Genomic DNA, 22721 nt, shown 5'->3' with positions numbered 1-22721 from the left:
AAACCTTTAATTCCATTTTCTGCTTTATTCGATCTTCTTACTCATCGAAAAATGCCCTAATTTATTTGGTTGAGGACGATTGTGCTTGGTGGTGGTGGAGGTTATCGTTTGGAGAGTGGTAGGTGTGAAGGACGAGTTTTGAAACTTGATAGGAGGGAGGTTGAAGGTAATCTTCTTTTTCCTTTTCCTAGCCAATGACGAGGTCCATTTTTTTCAATTTTAGTTCAAAATTTTGTAAATTATGCTCTATTTTGTCCACATTGTCCATTATTTCATTTCATGTTTATTGTTTTGCTCCAAATTGGTTTGCTTGGAAATTATGCTCTAAATTTCATTTCATGTTCATTGTTTTTCTATTATCATCTCAATTTGTTCATTATTTGTCCATTTTCTAAATTATAAAAAAATGGAGAAACATGCGTTTTGGGCTGCTGGGTATTTTTGGGTTGATTCTATAGGGTATTTGTTGGATTTTGGTAATTTTGATTAGGTTATTTGATGAATTTAATGAATTTTAGTAATTTTTTAATTAGGTTATTTTCACTATGTTGTTTATAGTGTATCTAATGAATTAAGGTAATTTTGATTAGGTTATTTTCATTATATTGATGAAGAATGATGGATTTTCTCTGTGCAGTGTCAAATATTTGTCCATTTTGGTCACTGCCTGTCAATTTTTTGTCACTTTTGGCCTCTATTTGTCCATTGGTTGGCCATTTCCGTAAATTTGGTATCTGTTTGTCAATTGTTTTGTTCATTTCTATTTCTATTTGTCCATTGCTTGTCCATTTTGTAACTATTGACCTCTGTATGACCATTGTTTATTGTATATTGATTGACAGTGGTTGTTAGGTACTATTTACTGTATTCATCATTAGCATATCCCCTGTTTTTAGGTTAGTTGTGATGGAATGAACACATCCGCAACGGAAGGAAAAACAGATCTAAAGTACTCTAATTAGATTAATTTCAAAGAATAAGCATGCAAGTAAAATTAGAATAAAATGATAGAAGAAATACAATCTTTGTAGTCTCAAGTTTTCTCCAAATCAGTTTCAATCTCCTCACGAACAGTGCATAGACCACCCCGAGAGTCTTTCTGACTATTCTCCAGCCTTAGAACAAGATGGTGGGATCCGGTGAGTGGCTAATTTGGATAGGAAAAAGCTAAGTATTTGAGAGAAAATAAGGGTTGGGATTATCAAATAATCTCATAAAATCCCACCTGGCCAAGAAGATTAAAATTCATTAAACTCTTCCTTTTAAAGACCATTTAATGTAAAACATGCAACTTTGAGTTTGATGAGAATTTGATAATAAAAAATCCACCAACTCAAAGTGTGATTAGTAGGGCAAGTGTCTTCAATTGAAGACAACACTTAGCAATGCAAATGTTGGTATTTCTCACTCACGATTGTTGGATCTTTCTACTAACTTAGTCAAAGGTTAAAGTTTGACTCTCAAAGTTCAAAATCAACAAATTTGACTTTTTGACTTTTAAAGTCAAAAGTCAACATTTTGACTTTCATTGCATTTTTTATCTAGTCAACAATTTTGACTTTTAATGCAATTTTGACCAATTTCATTTAATTTCAAAATTAATTCTACTAATTAATTTTAAAATTAAATTAATATTAAATATTTAATTAATATTAAATATTTAATTAATATTAAATATTTAATTAATTGAATTTAATATTAATTCCAACATTAATCCCATTTAATACGAATCCCTATTCATAATCTTGATATTTAAATCTTATTTAAATATCTCATTTCTCTCTCTTTATGTTTAATTCATAATTAAATATTAAGTTAAATATATAGTATATATTTACGCTTTGCTCTAAAAATTGAATTTGAACACTTCAAATTCGTTCGTCAGACTGTTCTAAGGTTTAGTCCGATATGAGTTAGTAGGGATCTCATGGACCTAGAGATCATGGGCTCTAATGATCCAAGATAGGGATCTCATGGACTTAGAGATCATGGGCTCCAAGGATCCAAGATTAACCGGCTAAACTTAACCTAATTAACCACCATTCGTTAATTACCGGATCACTCCACTAAAGCCCAGTAGTTGCACTCCTCTCACTGTAGATATATTATGTTCACTCGATATAACCACGATTAGTAAGTCAACCCTTCACAGGTTGTTCGTAATAACGGTTGGGCCAAAAATTGTTCTACCCTCGAGATTACATCTTGCTCTTTAAGTCCCACTGATCCTCTAATGAACAATTGGTTTGTGATCTAATCACTAAACCGAGTCCCTCTCGGGCCAATGAAAGGGTGGGATCCCTTATTCAAGATCCGGAGTCAACGCTCAAGGGAACAACCTCTCTAATATTCCTAAAAACGGGTAGGAGTAAATTCCGCCTTGTACCTTATGTCCTCAACTATCTACCCATCTTACCCTTGAAATGAGAGGCTTATTAAGTCGGCGCTGTTGAGCCAACCCTCACCCATGAAAATCTAAGGATAATCTTGAATAAATAGGAGTTCATAGTTAGCTTAGGATTAAGGTCAAGTAACCTAGATCATCGCTTTGAAATAATCATTCTTAAATAGTAAACAACGTTATAAAGTAAGAATGACTTATTGCTTGGTCCGATTTTATGTGAACTCATTGAATAGGATGCCCTTGCTCCTCATGTCAATAAATGAACGAATCAGGATCACTTCGTTTGTAGCACTCTACAATAAATTATAACAATTACAGAGTGGGCCGCATCTGATGGTGTTACCAAAATAAGGCACCTAACCTTTTTCATATACCATAGACCGTTTTGGCTATTTACGGAACTTGATCCACTCTTATGTTTCCACATAAAATTCAAGTATTCATATAATAGTCATGCATATTTAGTTTAGTGGATTTAGGTTCTTTCTAAAACGAAATGAGCAATTCATACATTCAATAATAATTTTATTGAATAAAACCTCAATAACATATTTATTAAGAATAAAATAAGTTTATTGTTTACAAACCACGAGTTTTAAAACATAAAACCCAACAGTTTGATTGTATATTGATTGACAGTGGTTGTTAGGTATTGTTTATTGTATTCATCATTGTCATATACCTTTTTTAGGATGATTTATTATATATTGATTGACAATGGTTGTTAGTTATTGTCTATTAGGTAGGTTTTTGTCAAAATCATTGACTTTTATTTATATATGGATCTCACTTAAAAATTTTCATGGGTCAATAGATCACACAACTTTATATATGTGTGTCTCACTTTACTTCAACTTTAGGCCAAACCCATTCCATCTATTTGCTTAATGCAATTGGTATGTCATTTCTCTTGTCTCCAATATTTTCTTATCCCGTGTTTTATTTCAAAATACTATGAACTTCTTTGCATCTTTGGGTTTCTATCGTCTCTATTGTTTGTCTTTAATTTTCAATTCTTCTTCCTTGAATCAAATAATTTACTATTGTTTGTCTCTGATTTATGGTTGTTCTATCTACATTGTTGACTTCTCATTTACCATTATTCGTGATATTATCTGAAGTTCAAGTTTCAATGAATGAATAACTCTAAGGCTGGATCCTATTCCATTCATTTTTTTGCACTTTATAATTATGGTCTCACTTGCCTCAAACTATAAGGACAAACACACTCCATCTACTTCATAAATGTAAATGGTATGTCTTCTTCCTCTTTATCCAACATTTTTTTTATCATGGGTGTTGACTAGTGCCCCCTGTTATAACTTCTTTCGTATAATACTAATGTTCTTTATTGTAATTTATTTTAGGGTTGGTCTTGTTATGAATCAACCACATCAAATACTATTTACCAACTTTCTCTTGCCAAGGTGATAACTATATGTTATTACTATGGTTTATGTAATTCTCTTCGGGGTTTAGGTTACACTTTTTTTTCTTTATCTTACTTATATTTGTTGCTAATCATTACTTTTTGTGTGCTCTTGTCAGGGTGATCTATTAGCATACTCATGCATTGTGTGAGGTTCGTTAACATGAATCTATAGTAATTTGGACGACTATTAATGTATTCTTAATTATAGCTATTTGTATGATGAAAATAGTAATATATGTTTATTTCGTATTTATAGCTGTTTGGATGAATTTATAGTTGGATGATAGTCTTATAAATCTTATTTATGTTTAAATGAATAATATTACTTTATACTTCTTGTTATGTTTGGATGATTGACAATAATAATATTTTTTAAAAAACAATATAAAAATCATATTTTTGTATTATTTACTATCAAAGGATAACATGACAAAAAAAAGATAAAAAAGATTGACATGAAAAAAAAAAAAGAAAAAACCGTTTTTTATGGATAAAAATAAGTTTTTAAGTATAAAAAAAACAGTTATGTTAACATGAAAAAAAGAAAAAAAAGGATAATCAGTGTTGTTTAATTCGCTTCTAGAATAACATGAAAAAAATAAGATAAAGAAACAGTTTTTTAAGAAAAGAGTCCTAATCAACAGCGTAAGAAAAAAAAAAAAAGAAAGAAAAATTTGCTATGGACAAAAATCAAATTTTTAAGTCTCATAAAAAAAAAAAAAAAAAACAATGTTGTTAACATTAAAAATAAAAAAGGATAACCAATGTTGTTTAATTCACTTCTAGAATAACATGATAAAAAAACAGTTTTTAGGAAAACAACCCCAATCAATAATGTAAAAAAATAGTTTGTTACGGACAAAAAACGACGTTAAGAATCAGTTTTTAAAGTCTAAAAAAACTTTAGAAAATCAGTTTGCTGGACTCAAAAGAACATAAAAACAGAGACTTGAAAAACAATTTGTTTCATACGACATTAAAAAAGAAAATAAAAAGAATAAGTTCTTAAGAAAATAGTCCTAATGGTCAATTGTTGTTGAAACTACTTGTTTAGGGTAAACCATAGGAACTACTTCTGAAAAAAATCTATATTTTTTTTCAAAAAAGCCAGACTCTATTCTCATTTTTGCTTGACTTTTCCTCTTTTCGATCTTTTTCTCCATTCACTCACACATATCCGATCCACAACAAAATCGAATGAAACTTGGTGAAAAAGAAGGTGTATCAAAAAAATAGTTTGCTACGGAAAAAAAACTTGAAAACCCAGTTTTTTAAGTCTTATAGAAAAACTCAAAAAATAAGTTTACTGAACTCAAAAGAACATACAAACATGCACTTGAAAAATAATGTTATTTAACGTGACATTAAAAAATAACAAACAGTTTGATATGAAATAAAAAAAAACTTGAAAAAAAAACTTAAAAAATCAGTTTCATAAGTCTCACTTGTTTACTATGAAATAAAAAAATAATTAAAAATCAGTTTGATGGACTTAAATTAGAACATAAAAACAGAGACTTAAAAGAACAATGTTGTTTAATGTGACATTAAAAAAGAACACAAAAAAGTCATTTCTGGATTTGTTTTAAGAAAATATAGTACCAATTGATAGTGTATTTATTTTTAAAATAACATAAAAAGAAGAACCTAAAAATCGATATTGTAATTATTTTATGATCTAAAAATGATTGGTTCCAATATTTTGAGTACACAATGGATCCAATAAAACTAGTTACGATACTAACCACGTTCATAATTTAACAAGGACAGTTACTTTGCGGGGCCATTATTTTACCATATGTGTTTATTCTATTACTAAACTGTAATTTATCTATTTTGAGGAAACAAAACTATAATTTAGCAAGACCAGAAAACAAGTGACACGTGGGAAAGATAACAGTCAACTAAAACAAACAAAAAAAAAAAAAAAAAAAAGAAAAATCAGTAGAGCGGGGCAAGCTACATCCTTTACTTAGTTTCTAGTCTAGTATAATAAAATTTAATAATAACAATTAAATCTAGATAAATGAGTATTTATAATCTTAATTTTTTTAAAAAAATATTATGAAATTATGTCTTAATTTTCAAAATTAAAATGAAACTTATAAGAGGAGTAATATTTATATACTTAATTTTTATAAATTCAATAGTTAACAAGTATGAAAACAATATATACTTCTAAAGATTTGTACAAATGTAGCCATTGGTTGATGTATTTTTTGATAAAAGAAATGATCACATAATTGAATCTGTCCAACATATCGTTGAACTACAAATTTTACTAAATTTTGGTTGTCGTAATCAATTCTATAATAAAAATAATTCAAACACAATTTAATAAATAAAATATTAGACAAAATGAACTTTTAGTCCTTGATTTAACATTAAATTAATTTAATGTTGACGTGTTAATTATAGTTTATGATATATTTATTATTTTTTATTATCTAAAAATAAGTTAGAAAATAATGATATCATTTGCCTTACACTTTTGATTGTTTTTCCAAGGACTAAAATACAAACGTTGATATTGATACCAAAGTTTCAATTTTACAAATATATTGATATCGGCAGAAACTTTGTAAGTCAACAAATTTATAAAATTTATTTAGATTGATATTTAATTTGTTTTACTCTCCAACTAACTTAAGTATATTATTATAAATATTTTTATTCATATTAAATTAAATAGATGGTATTTTTGTTTATGTTTTATGAACATTGGTGAAAAATATCAGAGATATTAATGAATATTTAATATTGATATCGAATTTTTCAATTTAAGAATATATCAACATGTTGAAGAATATTTTCGTCCTATGTTTTTTTTTCCTCATATGTATATTAGGATAAGGATTTGTGAGTAGATGCAAACATCTCCAAATATTTTCTTTTAACCTCCATTAGAGTAAGTATTTAATATTGAGGGCTCTCATGGACCCAAGTTAAACTGTGTACAATGACTTGGATTTCTTTTTGTTAGGTTTTCATATTTACACCAAGAATCTAAAATTTTTTGCCAAACTTTGTAACTATACCACCACAAAGGTCTTGGAGCTGGACATTTTTAGTAAAACTATGTATTGTCATGAAAATGACTTGGAACTATAAATCGCAAAAGTTTAAGTTTATTGGATTAATGAGATCAAGTCATTTTGATAAAATTAGTTGGATCAATGATAGCCTCGATATTAAATACTCGCTCTAGAGATGTTAAAGGAAAATGTTGAGAGTTTTCTTACCTCTATTCACCATTCTTAGTAAGGGTGTTCACATTCAACCGAAAACTTTAGTTTTGGATATATACTAAATCAAATTAGACCATTTGTTTGGTCCAAATTGAATCGAATCCAATTACAAATATTATTTGGATCAATTTTTTAGTATATATATATATATATACTGTTTAATGATATAAATAGTTCGATTTAGTTCAATTATAATGAGGTCAAAGATGATTTAAAATCATTTTGTGGATATTGAACTATTTAAAGTATCTATTTTGAGATTTATTTAGAGACAAAAATTATATTTGTCTTAAAATATTTATGGTTAATAATCAAGTGCAACTTTATACTTCTCTTTACATAGTAAAAACAAAATAAACAAAGTTGAAATATGATCCCTTTTATTATTGTTATATGGGCTATAAAAGAGATGAGTGCAATTTAGAATACACCAAGTTTTTTTTTTTTTAATATTTATTAAGTTGTCTCCACTCATGGGTAAAAAAACAAAGAAAAAACAAAAAGAAAAGAGAAGAAATCTAACATATGGTCGTATCAGCACCGTACGTCAGAAGCCTAACAGTAGAAATATACGGTGGGAAAACTCTCTCCTAATATTCGAACAACGTTATCCTACGCTTCAGCTTTTTCAAGAAAAAAGGCCACGTAGCGGTTTCACAAAGCCACGTCAGCCAAAAAGTCATACTCCCCATTCTCAACCCGCACGTGACCGGCAGCTTCCGGTTATAATCGTCGCCACGTGTTCAAGGGGCCCACAAAATACAGCTGGACGGGACGCTTTTACGCACTCAAGCCTCAGCTTAGAACTTGTGGACGAGAATTGGAGGACCAAATAACAAATTTCAAAATAATAACAATAATAAAAAGAAACCCAAAAAAAATAGGAAAAAGCGCATCGGTGGGCTTTATCACTCACACCCACTAATTTTCTGCCACTTGTCATAATCCAATGTTACGACCTTTCTCTATTACCTTCTTCACTTGTTTTTAGCCTCAAAAATAAAAACTCCCTCGTTTTTATTTTTTATTTCTTTTTTATTTTTAAAACGAGGCAAAATCCAGAAGGAATTATAGTGGCTGAGATTGCTCCGACGCCCAGAACTGTAACTTCCGGTGCGTTAGGTCTCATACAGAAGAAAAAGGAAAGAAACAAATTAGAAAAAAGAAAAGAAAAGAAAAGAAAAGAAACGAAAGAAAGAACAGAGAAGAAAATACTCTGTGCTACTACTACTCTTCAAAAATTTGATTCTTCATCTTCAGATTCTTCTTTCTTTTTCGTTCAATTCACGTTCTTAATTGCCGGAAACCATGAGTTTTCCGTTGAGTTTCTAGTGATTTCACTCTCATGCATGATCGGAGTAGCTACTGTTCCTTTCCGAATTACCTCCAATCATGACTGTCTTCGAAGGTACTGTTCTTTCTCTCTCTCTCTCTCTCTAGGGCTTGTTCTTAATTCTTACTCTCAGTCTGGTTGCCGAGAAAATTTTTAGAAACGGATAGAGTTCTTAATTTGTGGAGTTTTGTTTTTGTAGATTGGATATGGTGCTGCTTAAGTTAGTTGTTTTTGTTTTTGTTTTTAATTATTCGATTTCTAATGTTTTCTCGGCAGCTAAATGGATAGTTAACTTGACTTTACCAGATCAGTATTGTAAAGATGCATTACTTTGAGGTGGAGAAAGGAGTTTGTTGATTACTGATTAGAATTTTCTCTCTTTTTCTACATTCTAAGGTTTTGGCGTCTTCCAGTTCGTTTTGGTGAGGATTCTGAATAAGGAATTTTCATTTTAAGTTCTTTTTCGGCGAAGTATCTCTATCTTGTAATTGCGGTGGCTTCTGAAAATATTTTATTTGAAGTTCCATTTTGATGTTTCCTAAAATATTATTTTTTTTATTTTATTTTATTTTTTTCATACAAGTCTCCTGATGCAGTTAAATACGAAACTCTTAATTTTGTTTACATGAAAAAGAGACGGATCGCTACCGATTGCTGTCGCTTTTTTTCTGTCTTGCAGTAGCATCTAGGAGCCAGGTAACAAAAGCAACAACGGCTTCACCATTTAGAAATTTTTATATCCCTAACAATGAAAGGAGGTTTTCGTTTTACCCGTTGCTCGTTAGAGAGGATTTGAAGCAGCGGTAGCTGCTCAGGTCCGTTGATGGATCCCAACTCCTCAGGAGAAGACTTGGTTTTTAAGGTGATAATCCATTCCCCTTCCTCACAAAAAGGGAGGAAAAGGAAATTGAAAACTGTTTATAACTAAGGTCTGAATATGATAGACCAGGAAGCCATATACTATTACAAAGCAACGAGAGCGCTGGACGGAGGAGGAGCACAATAGATTTCTAGAGGCGCTGAAGCTCTATGGGCGAGCATGGCAGAGAATTGAAGGTTGTATTTTGATCAAATGTTAGCATTCCTTTTTAACTTTTGTTCATTTCTTAGCTTGTAACCTTGGTTGGATGAATTATATACTGTGTGATATATGATGCAAAATTTAATTATCATGCAGATTATTAATCAAAATTGCGTAATTAAAAATTTTATGATCTGTAATATTTTTGAACAAGAGACAACTTTTCATTGAAAAGATGAAAAGAGATTATTTCTCAAAGAATATAAACTCCAAAAGAAGTAGACAAGAAGAAGAAATAAAGAGAAGTATCAAAAAAACCGCTGCCCTAAACCAAAATGATAAACTTAAAAACGTAATAAAGAACTAATACGTAAAAATGAATCAAGAAAATTAATGTCGAGCTATCCATAGAAGGTGGAGTAGACTTCTGAAAGCTTCATTATATATTGGTGAAGAATCTCAGTCATATTGTTGAGCTAATTTGATCTGGATCCTTTAACGGCTGCCATCAAGTTTATATTGTCCCTTAAAAAGGTACCTCATTCTTCGTTGCGTGTCTGTTTATGCAGAACATATTGGAACCAAAACTGCAGTCCAGATACGAAGTCATGCGCAAAAGTTCTTTTCAAAGGTCGATGGGTACCCTTCTCTACTTATTCTTAGTTTTCAGTTTTGCTTCTTGGTTTGTCAATCTGACTTCAATGCTTTTATTTTTATTAAATATTGTATTTGAGCGAACTTGTTTCCTTTTGTGTTCTTTGTTAGGTCCAGTTGTTTGGTTTATAATCTTGTTTGCTCATCAGTATAATGTTTGAGCGTTTCAAACAGGTAGTTCCATGTTTTTTAGGGTAGAAGGGTATATTCATTGGCATTATGACATAGTTTCCTTTATTCTGTATGCTTGTTCTTATATATGTTGATTATAAATGTTGCTATATCTTGTAGTATCTAGTATGGGTACTAGACTAAAATTAGTTTGGCAACATTGATGACACTAATCAAAATAATGTCTCTTCGAGGCTTTGACATCTCACCTTTGAGGTAAGGAATTAATGGATGAACGAGAAGACCTTTTCCCCCAGAACATTCAAACCTAAAGTTATCGCATGACTTCTCTTTCCCAGGCTTCGTTTGTACTAAATCCTTCTGCTTAGGATGCTAGAGTTCTGAAGTTTTTTTGGATTGTTGGGTATTATCGAACACTTACTGAAAGTTTCTAGTTAACTGGAAATAAAGCACAATTCAAATAGTTTACAGAATGCCTTATTAAAAAACAATAGCTTAAAGAATGCAAGGACAACTTGTAGTGGCACAAAGGAGGTACTGGCGACAGCATGAGATTAATAATATCACAAACCGACGAAACCTGGGTTCTCAATTTACAATGAGGCCTTGGGGAAAGGATTCCAATGGTATCTACAAAAAGATCATCACTTACACGTACTTGAAGAGCTTTTCCTTGTATGAACTATTTATGCAAGGACAACTATGATTTTTTTTTTTTGGGGTGGGTTATGCAATGTAGTGCATCGACAACGTGTAGTTTGCAACTCAAGAAAGTGAAGAGTTGTTTAAAGATCCAAAAGTTATGTGGATATATAGACTCTACACGGAGTTAGGTTTTAGTGCCTCAGTCTTTTAACTTGATTCAATTATGGTGTAATAATCCATTGACACTTGAAGGTATGTGATTTTCTTGGAGGGAGCATTTTGATTCGGCCAAGATTAAAGCTTCGTTTTGGTTTTCTTTGTCTTCCTCGTCTGCTAATTATTCATTTAACATATTTCCCTTCATTAGGATGCACTTATACCCCCTTGTTAATTTTTATTTTGTTTCTTTAATTTGGTTTTGTATCCTTGAACATTTTTTTGTTTCTTTTCATTAATCAACGATTATTTCGTTTATTGGTGAAAAAAGAGAATCCAATGAACTTAGGTACTTCAAATCAGTATTTCATGAGTGCGTTAGACATATTAAAGTTGATTATCATTTTGTTTGTGGGAAAATATAGCAAGGCTTAGTTTCCATAGGATGTGAAAATTTGTCGAGTTATTATGAGTCATCTTCACCAAGGGCAGTTAATGGACCTCAACTAGAGTCTCTTTGTAACATGATGGGCATAACTAATAGTCTAATATATATGCGTTAAGAGTGTTACCCCATGCACATTAGTTCATACAACTCTAAATAGCTTAGTTAAATGAGTCCACTAGTTGGTTTGCTCTTTATTGTATCTTACCTTCTTTAGTCTAGGACTCCCAAGTCTCATGACCTATATATATATTATGACTCCAACGAATGGAATATGATTGAGTGCCTCTTTTCCAAACCTTTGTTAGCCTATGTATATGTGCCGGATTTTGTTATCTATTTGGTATAAATTTTTCTCCTTTTGAACCTGTAGTATACATGGTAAATTAAAGATGACCATTTTCAGCAGCCCCACATTAGTGATGAGATTGAATATATCTTCCCAACTCATTCATGCCCTTGCTCTTATTGTAACGTTCAGGCTTCTCACCTATTTCTTGTTTGTTCAAAATTTGTTTATGTGATGATAATGATTAGTTTTATAATTTTATTCTATCAAAAAAAAAAAAAAAAAAAAAAAAAAAAAAAAAAAAAAGAAGAAGAAGAAGAAGAAGAAAAGATTTCTTTAAGAAATTTGGGGCTTTCCATATGCAACTACATTTTTATTAGAAGTTCAAGTAGAGGTTTTCTTGCACATCAAACGTGAGTTCAGCCAATACAATTTTCAGTCAAAGGACCCCTGTTTATTTTGAAATTATAATCTTTGCATATTCCCATCCAATATACGTGTGTATGTGTGTATGTGTATGTGTATGTGTATGTGTGTATATGTATATGATCTTTGCATGTTCCAGGATTCAGTGTTCCTTACTCTGACTTATTTTCATGAAACTGTCCTGATGTACTTGGTAAAATCTGTTTCCTCATTGCGTCATTCTTATTGTCTTAAAATAGTCACTTCATCAGAAACCATTTCTGATTCTTACATGGGGAGATAATTGGTAAGTGATTCAGATTCTTACACAATTACGTAAGGGCATCTTCACGCACTGTTGGTTGACCAAAAGCATCTACAGATAGTGGGCAACCATCCTTGATAATATTGACTTATCTGAACATCCTACCATCTGGATCCTTGTGATGTAGTATCACTTATGCTCATATCAACCCCACATCGGATAAACAATCTTAGGGCTATTCTCTGTAATAGAAACTTCATTCAGTGAGAAGGAGAACAATGCTGGTAAGCCTCTTCGGCTACCCCATATATAAAATGGCCAGATAGTTAACACTGTTGAAGGATTCACATAGGCCAACCTTGCCCCAAGTGTAGTTGAGAGTTAACACTGTGTTCCCCCTCCCAACAATGCTTACTTAACCACATGATCCCAATGGCTAGGCTTGCTTCTGCTAAAAAAAAAAACATTATTTTTTCTCTTATTAATCTTAGGAGGAAAGGGTTTCTTAAATAGAAGAAATACCCAATTACAAATAAGGAAAGAATAAAATAATTACAAATAAGGAAAGAATAAAATACAACAAATATAATACAATAAGTACAATATAAAATTTCACAATAAAGGAAATAATCAACACTCCCCCTCAAGCTGGTTTGAAGATATCATTCATAGCTAGCTTGTCAATCAACTTGTTGAATTGCCACTTTGGAAGACCTTTGGTTAACACATCTGCAATTTGCTTTGCTGTCGGGAGAAAGAGAATGCATATTATTCCTGCATCAATCTTTTCCTTTATGAAGTGTTTATCAACTTCAATATGTTTGGTCCTATCATGAAGGACTGGATTGTGATTTGTGGGCAATGGAAATTGCTGGCTTGTTATCACAATAGATGCGTAAGGGCATTGTCTGAGAGAAATTCAATTCTTCCAATAGTCTTTTTATCCATATGCCCTCACAAATACCATGGGCTAATGTCCTCAATTTTGCTTAAGCACTACTTCTTGCAACCACACTTTGTTTTTTACTTCGCCAAATAATCAGATTTCCTCCAACAAAAGAGCAATACCCTGAAGTAGATCTTCTATCAGTCATGCTTCTTGCCTAATCAGCACTAGTGTAAACCTCAATGTTTAGGTGGTCATGCTTTGTGAATAATATACTTTTTTCTGGAGTACCTTTCAAATATCTCAAAATTCTATAAACTGCTTCAAAGTGAACTGACCCGGGAGCATGCATGAACTAACTTACTACACTAACTGCGAAAGCAATGTCAGAACGTGTGTGAGAGAGGTATATGAGTCTCCCTACAAGCCTCTGGTACTTTTCCTTTTCTTTTACTTCTTTTTCAGTTGCAACAACCAATTTTAAATTTTGCTCAATAGGAGTTTCTGCTATCTTGCAACCAAGTAAACCTGTCTCATTCAGTAGGTCAAGAATATACTTCCTTTGGTTGACAAGAATGCCATTTTTAGATAATGGCAAACTCCATTCCTAGGAAATACTTTAAGGTTCCCAGGTCCTTGATTTGAAAATCATTAGCAAGGTTTTTCTTCAAGATATTCAGTCCTGTCTCATCATTACCTGTAAGAATGATATCATCAACATACACTATCAAACTGACCAACTTACCACTTCCAGTATGTTTATAGAACATAGTATGATTAGCTTGACTTTGACTGAATCCATAGCTTGTGACTGCCTTTCCAAACTGTTCAAACCATGCTCTGGGAGATTGTTTAAGCCCATATAATGATTTCTTTAACTTGGCACACTTTGTTAATCCCGAGATCTACCTCAAAACTAGGTGGCAAGTCCATAAAAACCTCTTTTTCAAGATCCCCATTGAGAAATACATTTTTCACATCAAGTTGATAAAGAGGCCAATCAAAATTAACTACCACAGACAACAAGATTCTAATAGAATTAATTTTAGCTTCCGGAGCAAATGTTTCTTGATAATCAATGCCATAGGTCTGAGTGAACCCGTTGGTAACCAATCTGGCCTTGTACCTTTCAATACTACCATCAACTTTACATTTTATAGTGAACACCCATTTGCATCCCACCGTCTTCTTATCTTTTGGTAGTTCAACTATGTCCCATGTGCAATTTTGTTTCAGTGCATTGAACTCTTCCATCACTGCTAATTTCCAATTCAAATCATTTAGGGCTTCCTGTATATTCCTTGGAACAAATAGGTTGGTTATTTTGGATGTGAAGGCTTTATGACAGTCAGACAATCTATGATAAGAAAGATAGTTTTCAATGGGATATTTGGTGCATTCCTTTCCTATGGGCAATTGGAATATCAAGATCAGAGACATCAGGTAAAGGATTAGAAGGAGATGAAGAACTAGGAGAAATAGGAGTAGAGTGTCTAATACCTGGATCTTCAGGATCATTCATCGGAGTATTTGATTGATCTTGTTATAAGTCAATTGTTTGACCTCGGACTTTTTATGTCAAGATTCTTCTAGTATGAACCTGAAGTTCAGGATTTCGACTTGTAGAGTCATTTTGTAGTGTTTCTCCCCTTGAAGAAGAACTCTCCATACTTGGTATCAAAGGACTAGAGCTCATAATTGCAGGACCACTGATGTTTGGGAGAGATAAAGTATCCCAAAAGTTATCTTCAAGGTTAGATATCACCCTTGAAGAAAATTTGGGCCAAAAAAGGTTGATTTTCCAAAAAAGACACATCCATACTCTCAAAATACTTGTGGGTCAAAGGATCAAAACATTTGTAAGCTTTCTTATGAGAAACATAGCCTACAAAAATGCACTTAGTGGCTCGAGGATCAAACTTAGTTCGAGAAAGAGGAGAAGTATGGACATAAGCAGTACACCTAAACAATTTAATTGGTAAATCAAAAGACAGCCGATTATTAGGAAAAAACTCATTGAAGTGATTAAGAGGAGTTTTAAAATTCAAAACCTTAGACGGCATTCGATTGATCAGATATGCAGCTGTAAGAACGGCATCACCCCACAAATATTTTGGAACATTCATAGAGAACATAAGGGCACGAGCAACTTCAAGTAAGTGTCTATTCTTTCGCTCAGCAATGTCATTCTGCTGAGGTGTGTCACGACACGTACCTTGATGAAAAATGCCCTTTTCTTGCAAAAAAATTGGTTATTTGTTCATTGAAATATTCAGTGCCGTTATCAGAGTGAAGAATTCGAATTTTAGTTTGAAATTGAGTCTCTATCATATTATAAAACCGAACAAAAATCTCTTTTACCTCTGACTTTTTTGTTAGCAAATAAAGCCAAGTTAAACGAGTGTGGTCATCTATAAAGGTAACAAACCAACGCTTACCACTATGAGTTAAGACTTTAGACGGACCCTAAACATCAGTATGAATTAAGGAAAAAGGTGATGAAGCCTTGTACGGTTTAGACAAATAGGTAGATTGATGATGTTTGGTAAAAATGCAACTTTCACATTGAAAAACTGAACAATCAAATCCCCGAACAAATACTTTAAATAAAAGAAATTTGGATGCCCTAATCTATGATGCCAAAGCATGATAGTTTCTTTAATAGAAGGAGAACAAACACTACTCAAGCCCTAAACTTTTTTATGACTAGCAGAAACTTCATCAAAGTAATAGAGACCATCAATCATCCTAGTACGTCCAATCGTCCCCCCTGATTCCTGATCCCGAAAGATACAATGAATTTCGCAAAAGATAACACGACAGTCAGCATCCTTAGAGAGTTTACTAATAGACAACAAGTTACAAGCTAATTTTGGAACATGAAGGACAGAACGTAATAAAAGTTTTGTAGTTGAAGGAATAGTTCATTTTCCTGCAATAGAGGTGAAGCTGCCATTGGCAATGTGAATTTTTTCATTGTAATACACAGGAGAATATGATTCAAATAAACAAGAGGAATTGGTCATATGATCAGAAGCTCCTAATCCATGGAGATGAATTAAGACAAGAGAGAGCTTGAGGACAAGTACCTGATTGTGCCAAGGAAATATTAGGATTACCAAATGATGAATTGGTTTATAACAGCTTCAGAATTTGATCAATTTGCTCTTTATTAAATGGGCTGGAGTCAACAACATTAGCATTAGAGGCATGTTGCTTAGAACTTTTCCAATTTGCAGGTTTTCCATGAAGTTTCCAACAAGTTTCACGTGTATGTCGAGGTTTATTGCAACGGTTGCACCAGGCTTTTCATGTGGCTTATTGGATTGTTTAGAAGCCTTCATTGTAGTATTTTCAGTCACCAACGCAAAGCATTCAATTGAGTCAATAGGTTTTTTTGCAAATCATAATATTCCTGCGGATTTCTTCCCAGCAACTAGGAAAATTATAGCTGACGGACAGCGGCAACTGGTTGGCAGCGGAAACGGCGGTCGGCGGCGCAGACATGGTCGGACAGCAGACTGCGAAATCGCGACGACAAAAGGCTGGTTTTTTTTTTCTAGGGTTTCAAAAAGAAAAAAATAGGGTTTTTTGGGTTTTTAGGGTTTAAAATTTTTTGTTGCTCTGATACCATGCTAAAAGAAAATATTATTTTTTCTCTTATTAATCTTAGGAGGAAAGAGTTTCTTAAATAGAAGAAATACCCAATTACAAATAAGGAAAGAATAAAATATAGCAAATTTAATACAATAAGTACAATATAAAATTTCACAATAAAGGAAATAATCAACAACTTCAAAAGTTCATGTGCTATAGATGGGACTCCGAACCCTATACTTGTTGAAGCTCACCGTATTCATTAGCCCCTTATTATTTTAAAGATACCTTTTATCATTTTTAAGTTTTCCCCTTCCTCCTATGGATGGAAGTATCCAAGCTACTTGATGCACCTTGAGAGTCAAGAAGGTCATATGCCTAATCCTCCAAATCTTGGACGATACATTCATGTTGATATACTCATGAATACCCTTCTCCTATATTACCTTGATTTAACTTGTCTACCAAACTTTGGGTTTTCTAATGGTTCATCCTCTTCAATTGAATTTGGGCACTTCTTTTTGGTTCATGGGTGGCAAGCTAACTAGTGTGCTAAACTTCTGTCAAGGGTGGAGGAGAGTTGAATGCCATGTCCTGCATTTTAATGTAAATCAACTCTACCATCCACGTACGTAGAAAGTGGTAAGGAGTTTGACTCCTAGATTGTCCTAGTGAGAGTACTATCCAAAATAGCATTTGAGGTGAAGTACTGATTCAACAAAGACCTGCAAGTGAAACACGTAATTCCTCCAGGGACCATTTCGTTATGTCTGGAATGCTGAGTTTGCCAAATATTATGAAGAATACTGGGTAGAGCAGCCCTTTCTTAGTCCCTAATTCAGAAGGATGTCTTCTAAACTCAAGATGGTTATCTCTTTGGTCCCCAGGCCAGCAATTACTAGGGAAAATATCCTTTAGAGCATGCCATTCTAATACAGTCTAAAAGTAAAATTTAGGCTAAATTATAAGAAATGCCCCTGAACAAGTGTAAAAAATGCCCCTAAAATTTCAAAAGTTTAAAAAATACCCTTAAACCTTAAAGAATAGTTCAAAAATACCCTTGCCGTTAGTTTCGAATGGAAACCATTAAAGTTTTGTTTCAAAAATACTCCTGAACTTTCAAAAGATTCCAAAAGTTAAAAAATACTTCCACCATTAGTATTTGAACAGAAATTGTTAATTCCTCCTGAGAAATTGTTAATGTTGACGTGATACTGCTAGAGATGTTAAATGCTCATGTTGCAATGCTTATCTGGTCAATTTTATATGATGTGGAAAATTTTAATAATTTTATATCTCCTCTTTTGTGGCCTTTTCTGTCTTCCTCTGAGAATCTATTACTTCCCCTCTTCTCACTTCTGAGAAGACAAATGTGTAGTAAGTATGGAGCTGCACTGGCAAAAGCTCCCAAAGTTGAGATGTGGCATTCTCGTTTGCAGAAAATGAGCTGTATCCATTCCACTTCTCTAAGTTCCCATAAGAAGATTTTTATTTTCTTAGGATAAGAGTCCTTTCAAACCACTGAATAAAGGTTGCTCGAGTTTGGAGCAATATTATCAATTAATCACTCATGAGAGATTTAGCGGTGAATACTTTGGTGGAATTAAGAGACCATAGCCAAAGTCATTCATCGAATTTCGTAAAACAAACGAAAGAAGATGGGAAAAATTAGGCCATTCAAATCATTCAAATTTCAGCAAAGATGTAAGTCCCACGCAACATGAAAGAAATACAAGCCTGTGCGACTATTTTTTTTGGACAAGTTAAGAGGAGATAAGTCTATAATATGCAGGTGCACTAGTTGGAAGTGAATGAAAAATTGAACCCAGCCTTACTCTGCACATTAAAGATAAGCCAAGTGCACTTTTTCTCTTCCAAAAGTCTCTTAATAGTTCTCTCCATGAGTGACAAATTTACCTGAACACATCACCCCCAGTCACCAATAAAAGGGGAAAAAAAAGGATAAGGATTCCCTTGGTTCCCAAGATTCTTCATTTTATCGGCAGGTTTTTAAAGCCTTTTTCTTCCAGAAATTTTGTAAGCATTATATTTCACATATACCATAATGGTTACCATTTTTTTAAAAAAAATTATTTTAACACATATTTTTTAAGTTCTAAAATTTAAAACATATTTTTGAAGACATAAAAAATATTTTAACTTATGCTTGTAAATTCTTGGACTCTATTTGAGGACAATTTTATATATGTTTTAAAAGTTCAATCCGAAATATTAAACGATTTGAAAAATAAATTGATGCAATGTATTTTAATTAAACTTGGTAGTTAGGATTCAACTGGGATGAACTAGCTATTGGACTCGTTAGGATTCAGACGGTATAAACTAATCGTTGAGTTAGTTATGATTGGATTGGAATAAACTAGCTGACATTGGGTTAGTAGGGTTGCAGTTGGCGTTAGCTAGTATAAATATTAGTTTTCCATCTGCGGAAGAAGTCTTAGTATATGTTCCATCTATGGATAGGCTTTTGCGGAAGAAGTGTTCGCTTATGGGGCGTTTTTATTGTATTCTTTGTTGGAAGGCGAAGGAAGACCTGGATCACCTTCTCTGGAGTAGTCAATTTGCGAGATCGGGGTGGCGCTGCTTCTTTTAAGAGTTTAGTTTCGAGCTGGCTGGCTAGGGAGATGTTCAAAAGATGATTGAGGAGTTCCTTCTCCACCCACCTTTCAAAGAGAAAGGCTAGTCTTTGGTTAGATATGGGGTGTGTGCTATTTTAAGGGATATTTGGGGGAGAGGAATAACAAAGTTTTAGGGGTGTGGAGAGGGACCTTGTTGATATTCGGTCCTTGGTGAGGTTCCATGTATCCCTTTGGGTTTCGGTCTTGAAGACTTTTTGTAATTATCCTTTAGGTAGCATATTACTTAGTTGGAAACCCTTTCTCTAGGGGGTTGTGAGGGTTTATTTTTTGTTGCCCTTGTATTCTTTCATTTTTCCGTCGTTTCTATATATATATATATATATATAAATATAAAACTGGTGTTCCATTTGTAGACATGTCAAATTTCATTAATTAACTTTCTCTACTTGGGAAGTGAAGTAGTTTTGCCCGCAGGGAGTCTAAAGTGGAATTTCTCCATAATCTGCAGACTATTTTTTCACCAAGAACACCAACTTCGTTTCACTTTGGAGAAATTCAAAAGAATGTGATCAAAGTTCAACTTTTGATTGGTAGAATGGCCAGATAATTGAATCAACTTTTAAAACCAATCAATTTGTATAGCGAGAGCAAACATTACAAAGGGACCACTCCTAGAAAATGATGATTTTATTTCCACCACAATAGACCCCAATAATGCATAAAGGAAGGGTCTTAATCATCTTTGTTTTTTGGTTTTCCTTTTAGTTCATTTGCGTTATTGGGGTTTAAATCAACCTGACGGTTCTATCTTCATTCCACCTTATTCCCTCCCACATAGGTATATTGCCTTATTATAGCTTAATTTTCAACCACCACTAGGGCTTCAACTCTAGAGAAACATCAACCACCATATCTAGATGAAGGGCATGCTTTTGTTAACGTCTGGCCATATTGCTACCTCATGTATAGAAAACAAAATTTTGAAAGCTCATTAAATGAAATGTGCGAGTCCTAATTCAAGCTCTGTCATTCTTGTTAAATGAAATGGTGGGAGTTGGGGATTTATGTGGACTATCAAGTGCTCTACAACATCACCACCTTCGATGGGTCCCTACCTAAATGGTTGAGTTTTGGGTCCAAAATCTACTTTAAGATGGATCATAAGTTGGGTTATCATTGGATTTAAGGGGGTGTTTGGTCCTCAAGTTGGGTTGGGTGGGTAAAAAAACCCACCCACCGTTTGGTTCACCAATTATTAAAGAGGTTTATTACTTCGTTATTCGCTTTAACTCACATTTCTCACCTCGTTATTCGCATCAACTCTCCCAATTACTCTCCTCCTATAATAATTACTAACTCAACTCAACTCTGCATGCCAAACTCCCCCTAAGCGTTTAAGCAGGTGTACCTAAGATAGCTTTCCAAATGAATGAAGGAAATTATGGATTTTGGTGATGCCTTTTGTTAAATCACTAGTGAATCCAAAAGCTTAAGTTGACGGGTTGACACTCCCCCTCACTTTTGAGCTTGGAAATTGTAGGTCCAATGTAAACGAATAGTAATTCAATAGTAATTGGGAAGGAAATGAATTTATAGGGATTTAAACATAGGACTTCCTACTCTACTACCATGTTAAACACCACTGAACTTGAAAGCTTAAGCTAATGGGTTACAATAAATGTAATTATATCAACCTTAACAGAATTTGTGAATGCACTTGCAACTATCAATTTTTTACTCCTTACCTAAGTTCTTTTCAAGAATATTCTAATTTAGAAAATAGATTTGTCCCATATGTATCATCTAACTATGGTTTTTAATCTACAAAGAGAAAACTCCTTATATGAGAACTTGAAGAATGGTCAATTCGCAAGAGATCTCATAGAGTATGTTGGTGATCGAGTGTTATCACAAGAGGTGAGGTAGGCTTAGGAAAGGTACGATTGATGTTGCAATGGTCAATGACCAAAAGTTTGAAGGAGCCTTAGGGTTTCTTAGGTCATGGGATACTATTGACCGTTTGTTTCAAATTATAATGCTATTGCCGCCTCTTTCGCCCAGTTTCGGTAGAAAGACTCCCATGTATGAACATAATCGACTGCCGAGACCTACGAGAAATGGGATGGTAACTGTACCTATGTTGGCTGTTCTACACTTCATCTCGCCTTACATGATTGAGATTGATGCACCACGACACAGGATTAGGGATGGTTTTATCGCAACAGTAGCACACAATCAAATTTTCATTCAAAATTTGTTGACGTAAGCCCTCAGTTCATGTTCGTTTACAAAAAGGAGCTGATAGAAAAAGTCCTCCCAGTCCGACAATGGAGGCCATACTTAGTGGGCCAAAGTTCATTGCAAGGATAGATCAACAGGCAATGAAGTACCTCCCAGAGTAGATTGTTCGTCAACTAGACTACTATAGGTTTCAAAATTGTTGTTGGGGTATGACTTCAAGATTCAGTATGCTTGAGTTAGAAAACAAAAAACAAGACCACTTATGCCCAATTGTGTCGTTCCCCCTCATTCTCTCGACAAGTTTCTCACCATTCTTTATGTTAAAGTGTCTAATGATGAGGTCTCAAACGACCCAAAATTTATCCAAATAATTATTGACCTTAAGAAATATTTGGGCAACATACCTAAATACACGCTACCGTGAGGTCTTTATTCAATAAAGATTGCCTAGTTTTGTTGAAGACATCCGCATTAGAAGGCTATAGTTTATGTGCTCTCTTTTGATTTCCCTTCTGGAGTTGGTTTGTTAAGTTTAAGTGTGTGCTTTTGTTGTCTTATTCGCTTTATATCCCATTGGTATTTCTTCTCTTATTCTATTAATATTTCTTCTCCTTTTGTTTTCTCGCATTTTCTTTTTCCTCTTAAAGGTTATTGTATCCTTCAGCATTAGTCTTTTTTCATTTTATCAATTTCATTATGTTTCATTTAAAAAGAAGAAGAAGAAGAAGAAACAAATTAGAAGAAAATAAAAAGAAATGATAGTAGCAACATTTGTTCTCATAAAAGAAAAAGATAGTAGCAGCATTTGTTTGCGATGTGGTCCGGCTCCATGGGTCTTTTTGCATCGCTTACCACCCCTCATTTGATGGACAGACAGACATTGTGAGCAACTACTTGGAGACATTCTTGAGGTTACAAGTGCATATTGGTTTGGTTCTCTCCATTTTAGTCTAAACAGAGAACCAAAC

At 33.3% G+C, this 22721-nt stretch overlaps 1 protein-coding gene across 8 annotated transcripts in view; it reads left to right on the top strand.

The window, feature by feature from the left end:
* Window positions 1-8091: 8091 nt before the first annotated feature.
* Window positions 8092-22721, top strand: part of LOC120067216 (protein LATE ELONGATED HYPOCOTYL) — a 34043-nt gene continuing 19413 nt past the window's right edge. For 2 of the 8 annotated variants that reach the window (XM_090308613.1, XM_090308609.1), the window contains exons 1-5: window positions 8105-8492; window positions 8814-8839; window positions 9100-9279; window positions 9362-9473; window positions 10008-10069. In XM_090308613.1, coding sequence (XP_090164739.1) covers window positions 9241-9279; window positions 9362-9473; window positions 10008-10069 — 213 coding nt within the window. In that variant the 5' untranslated portion in view covers window positions 8105-8492; window positions 8814-8839; window positions 9100-9240. Of the gene's footprint in view, window positions 8493-8813; window positions 8902-9000; window positions 9280-9361; window positions 9474-10007; window positions 10070-22721 lie in introns of those variants that run through there. The other 6 variants (XM_090308612.1, XM_090308608.1, XM_090308610.1 and 3 more) reach the window with 5 other exon arrangements.

Source organism: Benincasa hispida, chromosome 12 (genome assembly GCF_027475165.1).
Source record: "Benincasa hispida cultivar pf3 chromosome 12, pf3_genome.v1.1, whole genome shotgun sequence".
In the NCBI taxonomy this organism is placed as follows: domain Eukaryota; kingdom Viridiplantae; phylum Streptophyta; class Magnoliopsida; order Cucurbitales; family Cucurbitaceae; genus Benincasa; species Benincasa hispida.
This window is presented reverse-complemented; position numbering and strand designations above follow the sequence as displayed.